This window comes from Pholcus phalangioides, unplaced genomic scaffold (genome assembly GCF_987345545.1).
Source record: "Pholcus phalangioides strain wild (caught in Gottingen) unplaced genomic scaffold, Ppha-v1.0 ptg000017l_1, whole genome shotgun sequence".
Lineage (NCBI taxonomy): Eukaryota > Metazoa > Arthropoda > Arachnida > Araneae > Pholcidae > Pholcus > Pholcus phalangioides.
This window is the reverse complement of record NW_028301610.1, coordinates 55330593-55350487: the sequence shown is the minus strand read 5'-3', so window position 1 is coordinate 55350487 and position 19895 is coordinate 55330593. Positions and strand designations below refer to the sequence as shown.

At 37.2% G+C, this 19895-nt stretch overlaps 1 protein-coding gene across 3 annotated transcripts in view; it reads right to left on the bottom strand.

Annotated features, from left to right (window-relative positions):
* Positions 1–19895, bottom strand: part of LOC149074133 (uncharacterized) — a 151337-nt gene that overhangs the window by 67096 nt on the left and 64346 nt on the right. For all 3 annotated transcript variants that reach the window (XM_089246436.1, XM_089246434.1, XM_089246435.1), the window contains exon 10: positions 4129–4419. In XM_089246436.1, coding sequence (XP_089102562.1) covers positions 4129–4419 — 291 coding nt within the window. The remainder of the gene's footprint in view (positions 1–4128; positions 4420–19895) is intronic.

Below are 19895 nucleotides of genomic sequence, written 5' to 3'. Positions count from 1 at the left end.
ATCACAGCAAAAATCAATTATTAAACATTTCAAATTTTTATAACCAAATTTTCAAATATATTTAAACTTTTATATGCAGTTAAATTTTTAAATGTAATTGATATTGTAATTTTAATTTCGAGTGTCATGTACATGAAGAATAATGATCTAATTAAAAGTCTGATTTCATTCTTTTCACTCGAGAGTTGTTACTTTAGAGTTGAAAAAAAATCAAAAATCGATTGACATTTGCAGTGGTGTCAGAGACAGAGATGCTGTTGCAGGGGTGGGAAGTGACTAAGTCCATTTCGGAGCAGCAAAATTCAGGATTCGGAGCAGTTTTGGAGCAGCAAATTCTGGATTTGGAGCAATTTTGGAGCAGCAAATTCTGGATTTGGAGCAATTTTGGAGCAGCAAAATGTGGGATTCGGAGCAGATATTTATAAAGTGGAGCAGTGAAATTAACAAGAATATTTTCGTTAACCCTCAACCCTTTTCAAAATAAAACTGCACTGTCTTTTGCTATGAAACATCTCTTCATCAGCTTGATTTTTGTTTTTGGTGTTTTAGGCTTTTGACACCTTGTTTGAAAGAGCGGCTGTCATAAAATTTTTTGCACCCGTCTATTTAGGATGATTTTTGCTTACTGAGGGCACTATTTGCTGCCTTGAACAGCAGCACTTCAAATGAGCTAAAAAATTTTTTATAAATTTTTAATTTTTTTATACTTGGAAAGAAATTGTTGCAAAATGGGAGAAAATTTCGGAAGTATCAACTCGATGTTTGGCGATCCAGCACTCATTATCTGGCGAGATTGGCGATCTGACACTCGTTATTTGGAGAGATTGGCGATTTAACGCTCGTTATTCGGCACCATTGGCGATTTAACCCTCGTTATTCGGCAACATAGTCGATTTAGCGCTCGTTATTCGGCAAAGTTTCTAAACTAACATTCGTAATTCGGCGGACATGCGCTTTTTACTCCCGGAATGACAATTTTTTTCACGAAACATCGGGATTTAACACAATGACAATCGACTACAGTAATTTCTGCTGCTTCCAGTGACGACTTTTTTTTTAAACGGAAACACTCGAATTTGCACTTTAAAGCGGAAAGGCACTGCAAACCATCTTCAGTTCCACGATCACGGACAATATCGGGATTTCGCAATGGAAAGCCCGATCAGGGGCCGATAGTTTAAGTATAGTGGAATAAAACACGCTCTTTTCGTAAAGAAACGTTTCGTGGCTAGCAGGAACAAAAAAACTTTTGGCGTCCTTTCCGAAATTCCGGGCATACTGAAGCAAAATTCGCTATTTGGCGCAGAAAAATGTGAAAATACGCTATTGGAGCAGGATAGCGCAAGATATTAGTTTTGGCGCAGTGCGGCGCAATTGCCGCAGAGTTCCCACCCCTGCTGTTGGTGCCCAGGGTACTTTATGGAATGGGTATGAGTACCCAGAGAAATGATTAAGAAATCAAAATTTCCTACTTCAAGATCAAGACAAGAACCCACAAGTTCCAAACACTTCCGGCATGCTTGGCCAGTCAAAGGTGCCGACATGAAGGAAACATTGAGTGGGGGGGGGGGGCTGAAAATCGCCATTCATTCCGTTTATAAGGGACTCAAATCCCGACAAAAAGTGGGAAATGCGGCTTATACGGTGGAAATTAAAATTTAAAAATTTATTTGATCTCAATTTTTTATTTGGGTGAGCTCTTCAACATCCCTCACTGCGAGAAATGGAAATCCCGACAGAGATGCGGCTTATATGGTAAAAATTAAATTTTAAAAATTTAATGACTTCAATGAATACTTTCCTTCATTTGTTAAAAATTAAAACAGATGGGCAGGGGGAACATTTCCAATAAATGAGAAAAAAAATTAGTTCCATTTTTTACGCCTAAAGCACCTACCCTACTCGCCATCTGGCGAGTGAAATATGAACTGAGGGCGCCCGCACACCACACTAGTATAATTAAGAGTGGTGTGGTAATGGTGTGTATAATTATTTGTGGTGTATTACACTAGTATAATACACCACACTAGTATTTATGCACAATTCTAATTGTGTATAAATAATGACATTAATTTCAATAAATACATAATTTCTTAATTATCAGTTAGTGGCTGTGCTTCATTATCCTATCAGATTGATCCATAGAGCCAAGGTAGAATTACACAAATGACTTGGTAACAAAATCAATTTTGAGCCAAGACAGCATACTAGCAACAACAGATTGTGTTTTTCTGTTTCTCCTCACAATACATTACCTCTTTTTTTCAAGGAGTCTTTGAAGTCCAGCCTGTTAACTTGTCATGCCCGAGGGGTGCAGTGGTAAGATGCTCATCTTCCACCATGAAGGTTACTGTCACGGTCCATGGGTTCACATTCGGGCAAGAAGATCAGAAACACGTTCTTCACCTACTGAGCCTGGGGCAACCACTGATAGATGATGGCTTCATTTCTCACCCAATTTCACTGTCTGGAAATCAGTGTGCGGTAAAGTAGTCTGTTAATTTGCGCCTGAGTGGCATGATGGTAAGATGTTTAACTACCACTGTGAAGGTTGCCATCAGTCCCAGATTCAAGAGAGAACTGGGGAAGAATATAGATAACCATATATTTTCCCTAATAAACTTGAAGCTACCACTGATAGATGGCACCTTCATTTCCAACCCAACTCATTAATGGCAGCAGTAAATTATAGTATAGTGATATGGCCAGAGTTGGTGTGTGGTGAAGTAGTGTGTCAACTTTCTTCCTTGATGCACAGCAAATTATGAAGATATGTAAGAGTCAGTCAGTCACTCTCTCTCTACCAGCATACTCTCATTTCACTTTCAACAAATGAAGCACTTTCATTTGTCACCATTTGTAGTGTCTTGTAAATATTGTTTATGCCTCCTCATATCCTAAATATACAAAAGCCAATTGAATGCTATTGGGTAGCATCAGAGTCACAAAACCTAGAACAGGCTTACTTATACAACTTCTTTGTTATACAAACTGTTGTTTCACCTACATGATGCATCATAATTTTACTTAAAATATTCATAATTTTGAATGATGAATGTCAGTTACTGTACAATGAATAGCCGAAGACCATGAAGTAGTAAATGCCGAATTATTGTTCTATATCCAGACAGAAGCGATTACTCAAAACACAAAATGAATTTTCAAACCATTAAATTGAGAAAAATAAAAATTAATAAACCAAATGGTCCACACAATCCAAATAACTTGGAAAAAACCAAAAAATTCTGTTTTGACAGAATCATTAATTGCAATCTACTGTATTTGTATTATTAAGCCCTATTTCTATATTATTCCCTCTTCATTTACAAAAGGTTACATAGATTTTGTTGATAGGGTTCCATAAAAAGTAAGAAAAACAGGACCAAACATAGAAAGTAGGACATTTTACCAAAAGTAGGTGTCCTGAATATTTAAATTATAATGTTCATATAAGGTACATGAGAGACAACAGAGGGAAAACAAACCTACCTCCTTTTATAAAGGAAAGAGGGATTTAACTAATTCAGGGAAAAATCTATTCCTACAGGCAGAACCTAGCTAGACTACTGATCTGTTGTGACTGTGTTGCAAACACATTATATTTCTGATAGCCTGGACCTGGTAAATTAAATCAACAGAGGCTTTTTGCTTGAAAAAAGAGTATTGGGATTAGTGGGAATCTATCTCATTATGGAATATTGTACGCACACTAGTTTTGAATAAACTTATTTAGATTTACTCAATGTTTTATTCATTGCTTTTTCTATATTATAGTGTGTTGTTCATTTATGTTTTGATGTGAGATTACAGTATTTTAATACCTTTTTTTTATTTTTCCACTCTACTGTGATTAGGTTAATGCCTGTTGTGTGAGAGAATAAAAAAAGAAATAATAAAGCAGTACTCATTTCTTTTTTTTCCCGGTATATAAAGCTACATTTGGGCGACTAAAAATTACAGAAACTCCTATGAAAAATTTTGATCATCAAATATACAATACTAATAAATGATATCATTGGGTATGAAACCCATTTAATTGCACCATATCTACTTGAAATTTTAAATACTAGTGAATAACATCATTAACATCAAAGAGCCAACTAATATTTCATTAATATACTAACATACCAGCAACAACACTTGCAGAAGCTGTTTCTTCACTGCTACTGGTTTGAGTACAACATGTTGATGATGAGCTAGTAGATGTCTCTGACATACAGGATGCTGAAGAAGAAAGTGGCGGAAGTGAAGAATTTGAAGGGCATGGAGAAGGTGGTTTCATCAAGCACGTTGACATTCTATTACCTGAAGATGAAAGAGATTCCAATCGGGGATCACTACAAGCTCGGATAAGTTGTGATGTTGGAGCAATACTTGATCGACGACAAGGGTTATATCTTGGTGTTTCTCGAAATAAAACTTGATAAAATAAAAATATATAAATTATGAGATCTAAAGAAAAATTTCTGGAAAATTATAAACTCAGATTTATTCCAAAACACAATAGAAGAAAAGAAATAGCATGAAGAAAAACTAACATTGTACAGGGTTCAAACTCATTTTCGTAAAAAAATTTCCGACTTTTCCAGTCAAATTTTTATCGAGTTTTTTTTAATCAAAAATTTGAAAAAACTTCAATAAAATTAACAAAAAAGTAATTACATTATAAAATTAATAGTGTTAATTAATTACAATATAATATCATAATCATACATAATTACTACATTTTTTTATACATGCATTTATGGTTTTTTAATTACACAAATACGAAATATGTATATATACACAACATTAATACAATATACAAACATATATAACACACACTTTTGACCTCAAGGGACATGCATGTCCTTTTAGCACGTCTGTACGGGTTTCTCTGTTGATATTTTTTTTTAGCAACAGCCTATTATGGTTTGTGAAGGTTGATAATTGTTTAACATAAAGTATATATATTTTTTGTATTTCTGAAACAAAGAAATTTTACATACAGATGGATTGTTATATTGCATTGTTATATTATTGTTGTAATATAAATTCTAGAATGGTATTCATAGAAAACGTGAATATATTGTTATTGGATCTTATGTTATTGTTTGTATGATGGAGTGCAAGGTATAGATTCATTATTTTTGGAGCGGTGTATCTATAACTCTTGTGGAATAGCGTTTTATTTGTTTACTTTGTTTTTGGCACTTGATATAAATTATTTAATCTAGATGAGGTTCTATTTTGTTCTGTTTCTAACCAATTATTGTTTAACAATGAACATTTTTTTAGTCTTTAAACATAGTTTTGTCTTATAGTTAGCTTATGACATTCTGTTTTGTTGATGTTTATTGTGCTGTTTGTTATTTGGGATCTTATTTTGTTATATATATTATCTAGTTTTTGTATATTTGTTTGATATGCACCTCTTCAAGCAGTGATTCCATATGTTACTATTGAGTATATCCAAGCATAAAATAAATCTTTTAGAAAGTTATTGTCTATTGTGTCTCTTAGTCTATATAAAATTGCTGCATATATTCTTAATTTTTTTATTATTTTTTCACACTGTGAGTTCTATTTTAAATCATCTTGTATTATTATTCCTAGGTAGTTGCATTCATGAATTCTTTCAATTTCTTGACAGTTACATTGTAAAATATGTTGACATGGACAATGATTATGAATTTTTACACTTACATTTGTCAAACTGTTCTTGTTTTTAAGCAGATGTATTCAGTTTTTTGTATGTTTAGTTTTAGTTTATTTTTCTTAAGCCAGGTACTGATTTTGAATAGGTCTTCAACTTTTTTAAATTAAATTTGTCATTTCAGTGTCTTCAACATGCAGTATTCTATCGTCTGCAAATGAGATTAATTTACCTTTTACGTGAAGTTTGAATATATCACTTATGTAAATGAGGAACAATATCGGGCCAAGAACAGATCCCTGGGGGACAGCTTTTTTTACTTCTATGAATGAACTCATTTCTTCACCTATTTTAACTGCTTGTTTCCTATTAAAGTAATATGTTTCAAACCAGCTCAATGTTTCCACGTATACCAGCTGATGACAATTTTCCTGTGAGTATCTTCAAATCTACATAGTCAAAAGCTTTTTTTAAATAAAGAAAATTTGTTGTAGCATATTTATATATATATTACAGTTGAACCCAGTATTCAAGTAAGTACCCAGTATTTAAGTAATTGCTCAGCTCTGAGATGACCATTTCTGTATTTTTACTTTTCTGAAACCCATATTGGTTAGGAGCTAAATAACGCTGATAGTTAAGAAAAAACCCACGAGCTGTTTTTTTTATAACTTTTCTACTACTACTACTTTTGTAAAAATCGGAAGAATTGATCTGTCTCTCCTGATTTATAAATGGGATGTACTATGGTGTACTTTAAATCATTATAAAAGACTCTTTCAGTTATAGATGAGTTAATTAGGTTTTTCATTACATCCACATGATAATGGGCAATTATTTTCATCATCTTAGGGGTTATTTGGTCATATCCACTTGCTTTATTAGACTTTAATTCTGATATAATCTCATTAATTTCATAATCATTAATTTCATAATCATTAATTTCACAGAAATACATAGAATTGTTAGAATTAGTTATTGTTTGGTCATCTTGTTAATCACAGACTGTGCTTAACAAGATGAACTTGGAAAGAAAAGTCACTTGGTCTCTGCTGAGACTCGAACCCAAAGCATGCTACCATCTACACCACTGGAGGCATGACCCTGCTCTCCTTATTTCCCGCACTCTGGCATGAGGCGCTGAAGTAGAGACATTAGTAGCCTCTCTTAACTTCAGCAAATGGCCCCCAGGCATTGGCGTCAACTTGTATCTGGACCATGGGCCAGAGCCCCCCAACATTTTTGAAGAGCCGGCGCTGCCCCCCCCAAAAAAATTTGGATGGATTTGTTTCTCTCACTTGGCTCAGAAAAAACTTTTTGGCAAAAAATTTCTCTAACTAGTAGAAATCATCTGCTCGAAATTTTATTTTTTTACTTTTTCTTTAGAATCTCAATCCACTTTTTTGACAATCTTGTTCTGAGACAACAGTAGTCTTATTTCGCAAGGGGAGGAGATGCTTTCTCCATGGCCCCCACATCCTGAAGCAGGGCCCCTAGGCTAGGATCTTTTACGGGCCCCCGACCAGACTTTCACGGGCCCCTTTATGATGAATTTATAGCGTGAAGAAACAAAAAAATTATCACAATCATCCCGGGCCCCAGGGCTGGAGCCTTGTTAGCCCACCCCTTGTGGGGGCCATGGCTTTCTCTCGCTTGTACTGTCGGTAAACTCAAGAGCATCTCTTCTTTTGTTGAGTGTGACTCTTGGGGAAGGGGACACGAAACAACAGAAAAAAAAGAAAAAAAGTGGAAGGAGGTAAAGTGAACAACGAATAAGCTTATTAACAAGTTCTGTAACAATAGATGGGAACCTTTGGGGAATTTGCCAAACCTGCCTGTATCTCTTATTTTGAAACATGTTTATATAGTTGTAATTGTATAATTTTATAATAGAATTTATGTTTTTCTTACCTTTTATAACCGTGCACCGCTGATTAAATTAGTCTGTGATATTTTCATTGTTCATAGTCTGAAAACATGTGCAATCCTGATCACATCACCATTTCAAATTATTGTTGTTACCATTTTTATTTTGTGAAAGTTCCTATAAAAAATCTATTATCGTTTTTTATGCAAATTGGATGTTATATTTTCCTATTAGTCGTGCTCTGATGTATATTTTTTGAGATGGTCGGTCCCAGGAGTTGGATCGTACTGTACCTCCTTTTTAGGTATAAATACCCGCAGTCATGATTGTCTCACACATCGCTCTTTTCAATTCTGCTTTCAGTTCAGTACACATCACTTGCTTCACTTGAGGTGAAGGTGACCACCTCTTGGTCTAATTTGTTCAGTTAGTCATATGAAATAAGTCAGCTCACTGGTGCTCGGCACGTTGTTGGCTGGTTCCAGATCTCATCATGCCTCCTCTCTAGTCATCTGTTGTCACTACCGTCGTCCCGGTTCCTGTCATCGCTCGTCCGTCGTATGGCTTGGTGTTGATCATCGCTTCCGATCCCCGCCGTCTGATCATCACCTCGGCTCTAGCCGTTGAGCCTGCAGTTCTCACAGCCATGTGGAGCCTCGTCTCGGAGCGTGACCTTCACTCCAGTCAAGGTCAATGATGTCACGACTCATGTAATTCAAGAAAGATTGTCAAACTTCTGTCGCAGGACTATATTGATGAGTCAATGGACGTGCATGGGGATTGGTATGAAATTGAGAAATAATTTTGTGATAATTTCATTAATCGTAACCCACGTAATTGTTAAAAGTTTTAATAAATTTACTTAGTTAAAATTTCTAAAACTCCCTCCTGAATCATTTGTTTCTCTCTTATTGTGTATCAAATGCACCAATTTCACCAGATCAGAATCCTGGGTCATTATGTAGGGATGTCGCAGTTCGAAGGCCTGTAAAATGTTTCGAGCCTTTACAAGAGAGGCACCGACATGAAGAAATTAACATTGGGCGGGGGAGGGCACTGAAAGTTGCTGGCCGTCCTGTATATACAGGACTCAAGCACATATGCAGGAAACAGAGGATGCATTGCATTGTTTTTCCAAAAATTAATGGCGGGAGGTTCAGCCCCCCTTACAGATTTTATTGGGGGTGGGGCTCAAATATCCTCCGCTTTTAAGTTCCGGTGCCTATGATAAGGAATCAAATAAATAATAGTAAAATAAATAAGAAATGAATGGGAAATTTCAAAGCCCTTGAGCCGAGTACCACTGCATTCTAATACTAGGAATATGAAATTTCCTCCTTACAAATCAGGAATTCCCAAACTATTTACATTCGCAGCACTCTTAAAAATTTTAAATATTTCCAGTAATGTTGAAGGGAGGTTAAAGGATGAAAGTTGCAGCCCCCCTCTGGTCCAGCACCCTGGACACTTGACTCCTTCCCCCAGTTGCAGCTCTGTTTCCAGTACCCCACCACTTAGGTAGCCAGGGCCGGAACTAGGGAAGAAGGCAGTTTTCACAGGCAAAAATCTTGAGGGAAGCTGCTAATTTTATGGAGTGGGGGGAACGAAAAATACTGTTGCGATTGATTGTCAGTGGAGAGGGTGAAAAAATTATATTCTTCCCTAAACGACTAAAATGATCCTGTCTCTGAGTTATACATCGTTGGACTGGGCTTTTGGACAGAGATCTTTTGTGAGGACCCTGATTTTTCACAGGGAAGTGCTTGGAATCTGTCGTAAGCGTAAACTTGTATTGGGCCAATGGGATCGAGACCCTCCCCTATTAATTTTGGAGAGCTGGCTCAATCCCGCCCAAAAGAATCGCATGGATACGTTTTCCACACCTAGACTTGGAATAATTATATCATGTCAGTACAGTGTGTTTCGGCCTTTATAGCTGTGACATGTAAAAAGCGGAGATTTCTCCACAAAAACCTTTTTCCGGCAATTTTTCAGGATGTGACTTATTTATCGGAAATTACTGTAATTTTTTCTATGTTCTATTGTAAATTAAATCCGGGAATTTCTAAAAAGTATGTAGTATTTCTTACTTATGTTATTCAAATTGTGTTTATTTCAAAATGAATTATTCTCAAGGTTTTAATAGGGTTCCTCCTTTCACTGTCTCCTTTTTTACAGACAAATTTCTTTTGGTCCCACCAGTGACCACGAAGAGGGGGTTTTACATACCCTGTTTATGTTCGCAGCACTCTTAGAAATTTTAAATATCTTGCGGCATCTTAGTCGAGGAAGCATTCCTCTCCCCCCTTCCACCGACAAAAAATGATCTTCACTCCTAGTTACAGCCCATCCATGGCATCTAGTGGTGTGTTTACCAGGGGGAAGGGCACTCAGTGGTCTATAAGCAGATCCATGCCCCCCCCCCCACATACTGTAGAAGGGCTTCCAGCCTGGGATCTTTAGCGGGTCCTCGAAGCCAGTCTTTTCACGGGTCCTTCTATAATGGATTCATAGCATGAAAAACTAAAAATGATGGTAATTGTGCTAGGCTCATAACTAGGCTGGGGCAACCGGGACAATGCTCCAGGAACCTGAGCCAAATGGGTAGCCCCAACAACAAAAAAATGTACGCTTATTTTACACATTTCTTAAAATCTTTGAGTTTTTTTATTATGCAAAATGAAGAGAAAGGGAGGGGGACGAACCCCTTATTTTTTTAGCATAAGGGTCATTCCATGTCAAATCACCCAGCCATGACACCCAGTCTCAGATTTCAATGATTTTTTTTTATTTGTTGCATTTACCATCCTTATATTAACTGTGTAAAATATTATTTGCATATCTCTAAAACTATTTGAGAAAAAAAATGTTGAAATTTATCAAAAAATGATGCAGATGACTTTTCCGAGGCTCAATTTTTAAGCGGCATTGTTTAAGAAACTTTATACTTTTACTTTAAGAAAATAAATCATAACTTTTTCAATTTTCAATATATTCAAGTGAAATTTTCACTAAAGTGTTCACAAAAACATACAGAATATGAATAAAAATAATTCATACACTTAAATTTGAAATTTACATGCAAAAAAATTATGTAAACTTTGTTTTCGTGGAATTTTTCTAACGTATTTTTAGACCAGAGGCAAAGCAGTTACCAAAACAACACTTTTATTTTAAATTTCTCCTAAATGTATGAAATAAAATACTGGAGAAAAAAAATAATGTTTTTTTTGACTGTTAATATATTTATTCTGGCTCGCAACACAAAAATCATCGAAATAAGATTGGGGATCGCTCCGATTTCAAATCATTCAATATATTGAAAAAGTTATGATTTATTTTCTCAAACAATGGCGCTTAAAAATTGAGCCAAAAGTCATCTGCATCATTTTTTGATAAATTTCAACATTTTTTTTCTCAAATAGTTTTAGAGATATGCAAATAATATTTCACATGGTTAATAAGGATGGTAAATGCAACAAATAAAAAAAATCATTTAAATCTGAGACTGGGTGTGATTTTGGCAATTTGCCGGGTATTTTGAAATGGAGAATGACCCATATAACCCTTTTAAGGTAACACCCCCCCCCCCATGAAAAATTATGTACTGGGGCTCCAATAAGGCTTGCTATGCCCCCCCCAGGGCTGGAGCGCTTTGAATACCACCCTTAAGGGACAGGCGTACCGAGGGCGGAAAATTTTGGGAGAAAGGCGAGAAGAGAAAAAAAAAAAAGCAAAAATTCTTCGAAACGTTTGAAAAAAATTTTATTTCATGTATTTGAGTCTTTTTTTCTTTTCACGATAAAGGGGGCTGCACCCTCCACAGCTGACAAAGAGCATTTCAATAGGGTTCAGTTTTGGCTGCTTCAATGCAGGTTTTTCTAAATACAAGGGACACCATTTCCTAATTAGAAAGACTGGGAGTGTCGCCTATGTGGGGAATATATCACCTGGAGGCATCCGCCTATATAGATGGGCACCTGCTGCATCCCGAAAATGAAAACATTTTTTTTTTATGCCGCCGGTCAGGGCTTTGGTAAAAGCTTTTGTGCTTAATGGATGGCCATCAGTGAAACAGGGATGCTGACAGCAGTTCCACAGGGGATATCTAATTGGAATATAAAGAAATCACGGTGGTGAAGAAATGTGCTATAGACAGGGTTTTGTGATTCTGCAAAATAAGAATAGCTTTGTTTGGAGCCCCTTGAAGTAAACTCCTTGTTTTTCCCTGGAAAAATCCCATGTATGTTGAGATAGGCAGTTCCACAGTATTTTATGGTTTGTGTGGACCACATTCGGTTGTGCATATACAGTATAACCTTCCATTAGTTAAACATGTATTACAAGGAAAAAATGGAAAAGTTCAAGTTCCTTGTGATTCCGCAGTTTCCTGACAGAAAAAGAAAGCAATATTAAATGTAGTTACACATTTTTGATAAATTCATGCATTTTACACTTTAAGCATTTTCTTCAATGATAATTTATTTTTATTCAGAATCTTGAAAAACAACCTAGATACAGTATTTTGCAGCCCTCTAATACTTATAGTCAATGAAGCGTAGTAAAAGAATTTAGTTTTCTGTTAGACATATCAATAAATTAATAAAACTTACATGTTTTACTTTTTTCAATCATATTTAAAATTAATTTAAGAAAAATTTAAACTCCATTTGACTTGTGTACTTGGAAAAGTGACAATATTTAAATCAAGTTTTTTATTAAGAAATTTTATGAAACTAAAAAAAAATTATTTTTTCTAATTTAGAACCTGATATATGACTCAATATCTGAGAGTAATAAATCTTAAACAAGTGAAATGTAATTTGATTTTGAGGGAAATATACACCCATATCAAAAAATATAAATACAAGGCTGGATAAATCAGAAAAAGTTTAGGTGCCACCCAAAAAACAATTATGGTTTTTTTGCAAAAAGAAAAGTGTCTTAAATAATCTTTTTCGACCTTTCTGGGAATTGATGACCCATTCCCATGGCCGCAACTAGATATTTTGTCACCTGGGGCAAGCTGGAATTTTGGCGCCCCTTGCATGTAGAAGAATCAGTTAAGGGGTGAATTCTACTCCCATTCTGGTTCAGCATCCGGAGCATCAGACCCGCCTGCTCTCCCTAGTTGCAGCTCTGCTCCTTCCCATGTTCGAAGACAGTTGATTATGAAATCGGAAAATTTTGAGCCATCCCTAGATTCTGATTTAGCAGTCACACATATACAAAATTTTAAGGCGCCAATACTTTTCTAGTTCACATGACGACCTGGTGCCTGGGAATTGTCCAGCCCTGGAATAAATTAAGATGTATATACTGTATATATATTTTTTTATATTTTTACTTGAATTCTTTGTATATAATAGTTTTTGTGACCCCCACCCAGGGATTTCGGGATTCATGAGATCTAGGGGATTCAGGGGGGGGGGAGATATACTCAGATTTACAGCACAACTCGATCTATAATACTATAATATGTAAATTGCCTATGGTGATAGACTGGAGTTGTGCTCGATTTTAATGAGAGAGCGAGAGAGAATGAATGTATATTTTTACTTGGACCATGAGGTCAAACTAGAATGGGGCTCAAGGGCAGAGGCATACGCCCCCAACAATTAAATAAATTTTTGTTAATTAAATGCTTTTGGAAAATTAGCACCAACTCAAAAATTCTCTGGAAGAAATTCCGTGTCCCAATAAATCGGGCTTGAGTACGCTCCTGCTCAGGCACAGTCCCATTCACTTTGGTGAAATGAGATTGTTATAACGAAGCCCGACTTTTCCACTAAAAAATGGCAAAATATGCACTAAAACAGAGAAAATATATGTTAAAGAACAAATAGCCATGCAAATACATTTTTTACACAAAAATTGCCACGTTTTTAAGACAAATAAATCACACTGGTCGAATGGTCGACGCGTTTCGGCTCTTCAATGGAGAGCCGTCATCAGGACCTCGTGGTCAGAACTCACACGAATGAAGAGTGATGTTTACGTCTGGTCGTCCGAAGAGTTCGCCTTTGTATTTGCTGCGTCCGAGTGGTCTTTGGATGCGAATTGGGGAGCCATCTGTTGTAAAGTGTTGAAAGTTTTTTCACGACTGAGGTTAATAAAGCCTGTCCAAGCTGACGAAATAGGTGGTGTGTTTCTTCCATCATTAACGAGGAAATTCTGGCATGTTCTGATGAAATATCCCTCGAGAAAATTCAATTCCGAATTGTGTGTTGCTTTTTTAAAAACAAATGCTTTGTCAAAATCAAAATGATGTGAATGTTGCCAGCAGTGTTGGGCAATAGCCGAATTATCCGTCCGTCCCTTCTCAACATGCTTTCGGTGTTCGAGAACTCGAATATTTAGATTTCTTCTAGTTTGGCCAATATATCCATTTTCACAATTCTTGCATGGGATGAAGTAGATACCAGATTCTTTGGAGGGTGGGATAGGATCTTTCAGATGGGAAAAGGTGAGTATATTTGTTGGCTGGAATATTGTATGGAAGTCAAATTTCTTGAAGATAGAAGAGATCATGAAACTTGAAGAAACGAATGGAAGAACAACGGTATTAGAAAACTGTTTTGAGTCAGCTGGGAGCAGGTTCGTGGTGCATATCTGGGTCATTTTTCTGACCCAAAAAGACAGACACTGAATTTCATACATCTGTGTACCGTAAGCCATTCGCTATCTCCATGCCACCTCATGCAAAATCCTTTCATCCTCCCAATCAGAAACTTTCGGCATTTTCTTCTTTTGTTCATCGAGCAAAAAAACTTTGCAGTGATTCAGCCTCCCTCCAGAATGAACTCAATATCCTTCGTGACATCGCTTCTAATCGGGGTTTTTCACCTTTTATCATCGACAAGGTCCTCAGAAAAATGACCCAGATATGCACCACGAACCTGCTCCCAGCTGACTCAAAACAGTTTTCTAATACCGTTGTTCTTCCATTCGTTTCTTCAAGTTTCATGATCTCTTCTATCTTCAAGAAATTTGACTTCCATACAATATTCCAGCCAACAAATATACTCACCTTTTCCCATCTGAAAGATCCTATCCCACCCTCCAAAGAATCTGGTATCTACTTCATCCCATGCAAGAATTGTGAAAATGGATATATTGGCCAAACTAGAAGAAATCTAAATATTCGAGTTCTCGAACACCGAAAGCATGTTGAGAAGGGACGGACGGATAATTCGGCTATTGCCCAACACTGCTGGCAACATTCACATCATTTTGATTTTGACAAAGCATTTGTTTTTAAAAAAGCAACACACAATTCGGAATTGAATTTTCTCGAGGGATATTTCATCAGAACATGCCAGAATTTCCTCGTTAATGATGGAAGAAACACACCACCTATTTCGTCAGCTTGGACAGGCTTTATTAACCTCAGTCGTGAAAAAACTTTCAACACTTTACAACAGATGGCTCCCCAATTCGCATCCAAAGACCACTCGGACGCAGCAAATACAAAGGCGAACTCTTCGGACGACCAGACGTAAACATCACTCTTCATTCGTGTGAGTTCTGACCACGAGGTCCTGATGACGGCTCTCCATTGAAGAGCCGAAACGCGTCGACCATTCGACCAGTGTGATTTATTTGTCTTAAAAACGTGGCAATTTTTGTGTAAATTAAAACCAGGCAAAGTTACTCATTTTTTTTTTTGTGATAAAATACATTTTTAAATGCATTTTTTCTATTTGACTCTGGGCATAGTTATTTGCAAAAAAAACATTCTGATGCAAATGACTTCTACATTTATTTTATTTACAAATTTCTAGTTACTGGTACTGTAACTGTTCACTAATAGAAAGAAAAAGTTGCTCGAAAAAGAAGCAAACTACACATGCACAATTAACAAAATATGAATAATGTAGAAAATGGGCGGATTTTTCCCCTGAGAGATTTAGCTTTTTACTTGAAAAAAAAGAAAAAGAAATGAAAAGCAAATAAAGCACCCAGGCTTCAGATATGGTAGCTAGAAGTTCCTTGGAGTTGAGCAGCCAAACATCAAACTAATTCAAAATGTTGAATTTCCGATTCGATGGAAAATGTTGACAGATCCATATATATCCATGGGAGTGAGCATGAATGTAATAGTTCAGACTTTCAATTGTTCAGTTGGTCGTCTAAACCGCTTTGATGATACGAAATTCTATGAAAAAATGTCTTATACTCTTAGAGAATCAACTGCTTTGAGATCAAAAATCAATTTTTCATGACTAGAGTTCTGTTCATGCGCTAATATTAGAACGAAATGATCTCAAAGACGTTCCAATGCAGATAAAGAAGCAATTTTCAATAATTTTATGTCCTTACAAACTAAAAAGTGAAAATACGTTCATAATGAGAAGTGCGTTACAACAAAAACAAAATTTTTTTTCGTGGTTGTGAAATGTCATTATAACGAACTTTTATTATGTGTTATGAGCAATATTAATTTGAAAAATTATAAAAATGTAATTAATCTTCCGCACAACTTGAAAATATGCACTTATTCTGAAAATTCTTCAATTACATACATTTATACACACATTAATTCTGAAAAGAGAATGAAAATATATAAATAAAACGTCAATAAACGTAAATAAAAACGTCAATTTCCAGTCCTCCACTGGGTGACCTTTTATTAAATTAAGTTGTATAATAACCAAGAATGGCCACTAAAGCAGTGTTTTCCAAAGTGTGAAATATCGTCCCCTGGAGATGCAATAGTCCAGAGCAGCGGTTCTCAACCGGTGCTCTGTCAGCACTTCCCGGGGACAATGCAGCCTCTCGAAGAAAATTAAAATAAATCAATAAATTTGATAAATAAATAAAAGAGAAGCGTATAAGGGCTCCGCTATAGAAATTTTACGAAGAATAGAGGCGGCCACTGAAGCATACTTGTGTTTGAGTACAGGTGATCATCTGTGGAGATTTTACTGCGTTTAAGAAAATGTAATATGGAACTCTTTCTATACGTCTCCCCATTACGTTTCTGACCTTACCCATTCGTACGACATTTGACTTCAGTTGCTATACATTCCTCTATACATTATCCCTGTATACAGAGCCTAATTTCTGCATGGGCAAATGGGACCTTTATAACTTTGGGCCCCCGAAATTCAAACAACATACATTCAACTGACCAATTAACATCTTTGACTCTTGTCGCAAGAGCCTCATAATTCCTGCTTTACTCAGGGTCCTGCCTGTATACACTTCAATTAATTGATGTTTTCACTTCGATTCGAACTCCCAAGTCTTTGGAAAACAACACTATTTCTATCAATCGAATCATATAATTTTTTAATTGGTAAAAACGCGACACTGAAATACAGCGCATTCCGTTTTTCAAAAACCTATCTGCTCAAAACAATTAGGGGAGCAAGCAAAAAAGTGAAGAAAACCGTGCGAGACAGCCACGTATTGGCATACAATGGATAGTACACGCGTATCAATGCGCAATACAGAAAAAAGACGTAAAAAAATTTGGAATTAAGCTTTAATTCTTTGAAAATATGGAAAAAACATGAAAAGATGATTTAGGGCAACAATTTGGTTACATGTAAACGATAAAAAAAAGTACTGTTTAGACATGATGCATGAGTTTTAATAGGGCGTGTGGTCTCCTTGAACAGCTAAGACTGCTGCACACCTGTTCGCCATGGATGCGATGAGGTTATCGATCAGACTTTGGGGAATACTGTTCCACTCCTCAAGAAGTGCAATCTGCAAGTCTCGGACAGTAACTGGCGCCCTTGGTCGCGCAGCAATGCGTCGTCCGAGCATGTCCCAAACATGGGATTCAGGTCAGGAGAGCACGCTGGCCATTCCATACGCTGTATTGTTTCAGCTTCAAGCATGTTCTCCACCAGACGAGCTCTATGCAGTCGGGCATTATCATCCTGGAAAACAAAGGAATCTCCAATGGCTCCAGCGTAAGGGATGATATGAGGTCGCAGTATCTCGTCTGCATACCTTCGGGCCGTCAAAGTGCCATTCCGAATGATATGCAGGTCCGTACGTCCGCCTATGCTGATTCCACCCCATACCATCCAACCAGCTCGTCTGTATTGTGACCTTTCACGAACGAATGCGGGGTTATTTCGAGTGCCCCTGTCCCTCCATACCAGAACACGTCGGGTGTCACACTCCAGACTGAATCGGGACTTGTCTGTAAACAGCACTTGGCTCCAATCATGTTGCTCCCAATCTCGATGTTCAGCAGCCCATCTTCTTCGGGCCGCACGGTGGCGTGGGGTCAACGGAATGCAGACCATTGGCCTACGTGCATAGAGCCCTCCCTCATGAAGCCGATTACGTACTGTTTGGCTGGACACCCTTCGTCCTGTTGCCAAGAGCAACCGTCTTTGCAGCTGCGTAGCATTCTCTGTTGTTTCGACGGGCTGTTAACAGTACATACCGGTCATCAGTTGCTGCAGTGGCGCATGGCCGACCTTGCCCTGGTCGATGTCTAACATTTCCTGTTTCTTGGAATCGATTCCACAGCCTTGCAACAACACTTCTGGCGACTCCAACAGCGTCCAGTACACTACGTTGTGTTTGCCCGGATTCCAGTCTGCCTACAACACGCCATGCCATGGATTTCGGTAAATCACTTTGTTGAGACATCCTCAAGTCACCTTGTCTCAAAAAAAAAATGCTGCGCAATCGAATTTCACAGTTACGGCAGTAAAACAGACGTTTCTGCAACATCCCGATTTCTGCCCTCATCTCCTTTTTCTGGTTTTTGACGTCATGAACTTTGATTTGCATATGAAGTTTTCTTCTTCCGTTTCCTGCTAGGCTTCAAATTATGGATGATTCATTTTATGTTACTTATCGGTATACATCTTTGCGTAATTTTGTTAAAACCATGTGCTCCCCTAATTGTTTTGAGCAGTGTAGATGGAACACAAAAGTAAATCGTACAAATCGGAAAAACGCTTCAAGCCAAGTGGGAATGTTATAAGAGGGATCGACTGTAATTTCTCATGAATATTTTTTACTGAAAAAGCCATAAAATTTAAGATGATTGACCAGTTCAATGGCTTTTGACAGGTACTAAAATAATTATTGAATGGGCTATGGTATGCTGATAGCCAGGGCTGTAACTAGGATTTTTGAAGACTGGGGCAAACATGATTTTGCCGCCCCCACATTCGATAATTTTATAACAGTGTTCTATGTTCCCACCTAAAACTGCCAACCCCCCCCTAAATTTTGCCTCCCGGGGCAGGTGTCCCCTCTAGTTCCAGCCCTGCTGATAGCAAACACACACATGTTCATTATCACTTCTTTCTTTAAGAGAAAAATCTTTCAACAACGGAACTCAATATATCATCTACTTTTGGCGTATTTGATCATTTTTGTCGCACCACGGTCATTTTCTGCACACGAGGGCTAATTAGACCGGGACCTACAATTTATTGCTGATTCCGAACGGCAGGCTTGTTTTTATACTCATCGAGAGGTTGGCGTGCTAACTCCTCGATGGGGGCCTCCCTGCGGTAGCAATTTTTTGCTGCGGTCAAATCGCCATTTTTTGTTGTACCCCTGTGTCAGGAAAGTTTTCTGACAAGGACGAACCAGGTATCGAACTCGCGACACCTCTAAACATAATTTGGTACTTTAGGCGAGCATCTTATCGACCGGGCTACTGCGCCCCCACTTTTTGCGTAGATTTAGAAACCAAAAGAGCAAAATAAACAAGTATAAGACATTTTATGTAAGGTTTAAATGACACTTTTTTTCCTATTAAATCTTGAAATGAATACCGTAAGATTGCTTGAGACTATAGCAAAAGTAATGCTATGATAGTATATTTCTTCTCAAGCATAATTTTGAATCAAAACGACAGATTTTTTACAAAAACTTTTTGGGAAACATCTGTGGAAAAGAGTGTGGAAGTTAATTTTTGGAAAAAGTTTCAGTTATACATTTTCGCATTTATACAACGTGTTGTATAAACAAGGTTCTATTATTTGAGCCCGAACCCTCCCAACATTTTAGATAAGTTTACGCCTATGCCCCCATGTGGGACGGTAGAGATAGACAACTTTTTCTCAGCCCAATATATCAAAGAAACAGATATTTTCTGGATTTTATACCAAGATGAACTCTGAAAAAAAAAGTCTCCTGGTCTCCGCTGGGACTCAAACCCAGGCCCTCTTGCATTCCGGACAAGCATGCTATCATCTACAGTTCGACACCACTAGCAACATGACCATGCCTTCCTTATTTCATGCACTGCGGCATGAGGCAGTAGAACTTGGATAGTTAGAATTTTACATAGTTTGAACTTTTACGAACTCCCCTTGAATTTTCTATCAAATCTAATGTTCCAATCACCAATTAGCACCTAGAACTGGACTTTTTGCATATGACAGTCGCAAGTGTATTTTC